Raw genomic sequence first — 4,130 nt, forward strand, 5'->3', positions numbered from 1 at the left:
CAAAATCAACAAGTGAGCAAGCAAGAGAGTGAACTTGACAAATCCGTTTCCAAGTGCAAGAGTCGATAAGTTGATAGCGCATATCTCCCTGCCGATGATATTTTTGGAACATATAGCTAGCCCACAAAGAATTCCTCTGCATATAAGTCCACCAGATTTTGAGCGAATAGGCTTTCTGTAAAGAGTGAAGAGATCTTAACCCCAGTCCTCCTTCCTTAGTCGGGAAACACATATCATGATAACTGACCCAGTGATATTTTGAATGATCCACATCACTACCCCAGAAAAAAGTAGCCATTTTACGATCCAATAGGTTCAATATTTTTTTGGGCAACGCCATGGCCCCCATTATGTGCAAAGGAATGGAATTTAGAACATGCTTGATCAATAATAAATGGCCACCCGGAGAGAGGATCTTTTTTATCCTACCTATAATCTTTGATTCGACTTTCTGTAAAATGCCACTGCAATACTGAGCTCTATTAATACCTTGATAGATTGGTGCACCAAGGTATGTAAAAGGGAAAGGCCTCCTTTTCATGCCCAAAGCATCTTGAATACGAGAAACCTTTTCCTGAGAGACATTCTTAGAACAATAGAAAGAGCTTTTGTCGAAATTGATCAGTTGCCCAGAAGTTGCCTGATATGAAATCAAGAAGTTCTTGAGATTTGAAATGCTTCTGACATCCCCTTTAAGAAAAATCAACAAGTCATCTGCAAAAGAAAGATAAGAAACTATAGTGCAATGTCTCGCCAGTTTATAAGGAGAAATTGATCCCGCAGCCATTAAATGATTGAGACCCCGAGTAAAGATTTCAGAAGCTAAAATGAACAGATACGGTGACAATGGATCTCCCTGTTTAACTCCTCTAGTCGGTTGAAAGAAACCATAAGGAACTCCATTAACTAGCATAGAAAGCCGGGTAGAGGCAAGATTGCTCATAATAATATTAATCACATGAGCAGAGAAACCAAATCTTACCAGAACTGCTTCTAAAAACTTCCAATCCACCCTGTCAAAGGCTTTGGCCATATCCAACTTGATGGCTAGATTATGTCCCCCTCGATGCTCTGTCAATCTCATGAACCATCTCATTAGCAAGCATTATCTGAGCATGAATTGAGCGACCCCTTATGAAACCTGCTTGCTCTCTAGAAATCAAAGAGTCTAGCAAAGGAGAGACCTGATTTACCAAGATGCGAGTACATACTTTGCTGATAAAATTTGTAAGGCATATAGGTCTATACTGATTAAAGGAAGAAGGATTTTCCACTTTCGGAATAAGAATAATCTAAGCACTGCCAAAGGCTTTCGGGATGGGCAAACCCAAGAAAAACTCCTTCACTGCACTACACACATCCCACTGTATTATCTCCCAACATTCTCTGTAGAATCTGCCATCAAAACCATCAGGTCCAGGAGCACTATTCGGATCAAGCTGCCAAATAGCCTGCTTAATCTCATCATCAGTTGGAGATCTTTCAAGGTTTTTGTTATTTTCCTCAGTGACCAGAGATGGTAAGTAATCCAGAAGAGGTTGATAAATCTGCTGAGTATCACTGCACTTGAAGAGAGAAGAAAAAAAAGTGACAGCTTCCGCACCCAAATCAGCTTGATTAGAAATCCATGTCCCTTCCTCAGTCTTGATAGTGGAAATACGATGAATTCTCCTAGCCATCTTCACATAATTATAGAAAAATTTTGTATTTGAATCACCATCAGCTAGCCATTTAATATGAGCCTTTTGCTTCCAGAAGGTCTCCTCAAGCTTAAGCTTTCTAATCAAGTCACACTATTTCTCCTGCCAGACTTTCCTGTTGGCCGGTGAAGGGGCTGTATCAAAAGAAGCTTCGGCTAATTCCACTTCCTTTTCAGCTTCCTGAATTGCATCAAAAATATTGCCAAAAGTATTTTTGTTCCATTCTCTAATTGCCTTTTTCAAAGCAAATAACTTAAGACAAAGTCCACGCATACCCCCCCCCCCATAGAAATTCAAATTCCAAGTGGTACGAACCATTGGAAGGAAAGTAGAATGAGAGAGCCACATATGTTGGAATTTAAAAGCCTTTGGAAAATTGATATCAGCCTTATTACATATAAGCAGAAGAGGAGAATGATCCGAAGTAGCTCTACTCAAATGTCTGATACTCAGATCATCAAAACAGTCTAAAAAAGCAATATTCACCAAAAATCGATCTAGCCTCTCCCACACTCTACCATTACTACGAACACCATTCCAGGTGAATTTGGAACCATGAAATGGAATATCAATAAGGCCACAATCATTAGAAGTATCAACAAAGTCTTGCATGCTAAGCAAATTAGGAGTCGAGTTATCTCTATAATCTGCCAAAGATTTAATTGCGTTGAAGTCACCCCCAACCACCCTTGGACCAACAGTATCACGGCTCAATTTGAGAAGTCTAGACCAAAGAGTGCTCCTTTGAGCACGTGAGTGATACCCATACACTACAGACAGATTAATGGTAATCGAAAGAGAATGAATAAAAGCAGAATAGCTCAATATTTGAATATCATCAACAAAATTTGAAAGCTGCAGAGAACTATCTTTCCATAATATCCATATCTTGTTATTCCCATTTGAATAAACATTGTCAAATCCAAGTTTAGAAGCATAAAAATAACTTTTACCTGCATCGACCATGGGTTTAATCACAAAAAGCAGAAAAATGTGATGAGTGCGGCAGAGCCGAAGCAAGCGATTAGAAGAAGATGGAAGACCTCTAAGATTCCAGCTCAGTATATTCATTGGGTCGGATGCAATCAGAGGAAGCTTGAGTTTTCTTTTGACGCCGTGTAGGCTGGAGAAGCTCAATAGCTGTTTTAACTTTACGGTTGCATTGTTTCTTCATCACTTTAATAAATCCCAAACCAGAAGATGATTCAAAATTACCATTTACATTACCAGCTGAAAGTTTTTCAGCAATCATTGAACCTGCCTTTCTGAGATCATCAACGTTAGCTATAAATTCTGAATCACTGCCAAAGAAGAAAATTTATTATTAACTTCACCAATGTCAACATCAGACGGGCAAGAGACCTTTTCAGCATCAATTAAAGGAGCACTGTCCATCAAGACATTGTCTGTTGATTGAAGAATGAAAAAGTTTACTTGACTGTTCTCCTGTAGAACTCTGTGTCCAGATGACAATCATATACTACACTACATGTGGATTGATTTTTTATATTTGCATATTTATATAATCTTTATTATGCAATTTGATAGCATAGAGTCCCTCCAGTGCATCTATAAATAACATTGACAAAATAGTAAAAATGTTATCTGTCATTCCAGAATTGAAATTAATGAATGAAATCATAAAATTGTTTTCTACACCCAGAGGATGTTAGCATTTCCAGATTTGGCCATGCATTTTGTGAGATTGATGCTCAATTCATAATTGATGTTCAATTATTAAAGGAAAAGGGTGATTCGAATTGAAGAAAATATAAAATATTTTGGTATGAATTTTTTTTTTTTTTTTTTTGGTAAAACATGAAGGTATGTCGTGGTAGAAATTTGAAACATTGAAAGTCTCTAGTGCATGTGAAATGAAGGTCCTTAGTGCATGTGCAAAAAAGTAAGTTATGGAAGTTACTTTAAAAGACCTAACATTGAGATGATATTTAAAAAAAAAAAATAATTGAGAAAATTTTTAAGGTTGAGTTTCAGAGTGTGTGATAGCGATATTGTGGTGTGTGAATAGCAGCTTTTATTTCCAATGTTTCTGCCACATACATGTTTTTTTATTTTTGAGAATAAACGTAGGGCTTTGAACGATAACATCTAACGAAGAGAGAACTTCCTCAATCCACGTGAGCTCCTTGTGACTAGAAAATTTTAGTTTTAGCAATACTTAAAGAGAACTTTTTTTTGCTGGACCAGATTTATCTATGGCTCGCATAAATTCATACCAAACAACCTGAATTCAATTAACATATAATAAGTATTTAAAGTTAATCCGTTTGAATTGTTTTGAATTAATAAAAAAACTTCAAAATTATTTTCTTGAAATTTTAATTAATTCTGAGGTTAAAATCCATATTATACAGTAAGATTCAAAATTAGTAGTTTTTCTATAAAATCATTTTTTGAGTTAATAACCTA

General features: G+C 36.4%; 1 protein-coding gene across 1 annotated transcript; it reads right to left on the reverse strand.

Annotated features, from left to right (window-relative positions):
• Positions 1-1,793: 1,793 nt before the first annotated feature.
• Positions 1,794-2,666, reverse strand: LOC149498420 (uncharacterized). Its single transcript, XM_089717315.1, has 2 exons — positions 2,016-2,666; positions 1,794-1,934 (listed from the first exon to the last, which is right to left on the reverse strand). Exons 1-2 carry the CDS (start codon positions 2,664-2,666, stop codon positions 1,794-1,796), a joined length of 792 nt encoding a protein of 263 aa, XP_089573441.1.
• Positions 2,667-4,130: the final 1,464 nt, after the last annotated feature.

This window comes from Jatropha curcas, chromosome 2 (genome assembly GCF_041381405.1).
Source record: "Jatropha curcas cultivar XTBG-Jc1 chromosome 2, XTBG_Jcur_1.0, whole genome shotgun sequence".
NCBI lineage: Eukaryota > Viridiplantae > Streptophyta > Magnoliopsida > Malpighiales > Euphorbiaceae > Jatropha > Jatropha curcas.

Bases quoted from the DNA above. Each gene is read 5' to 3' on its own strand.
- LOC149498420 (XM_089717315.1), bottom strand. From the start codon at position 2,666: ATGGTCGATGCAGGTAAAAGTTATTTTTATGCTTCTAAACTTGGATTT. The intron at 1,935-2,015 runs GTTCGTACCACT...GCTTTGAAAAAG, and splicing joins ATTCTACTTTCCTTCCAATG to GCAATTAGAGAATGGAACAA.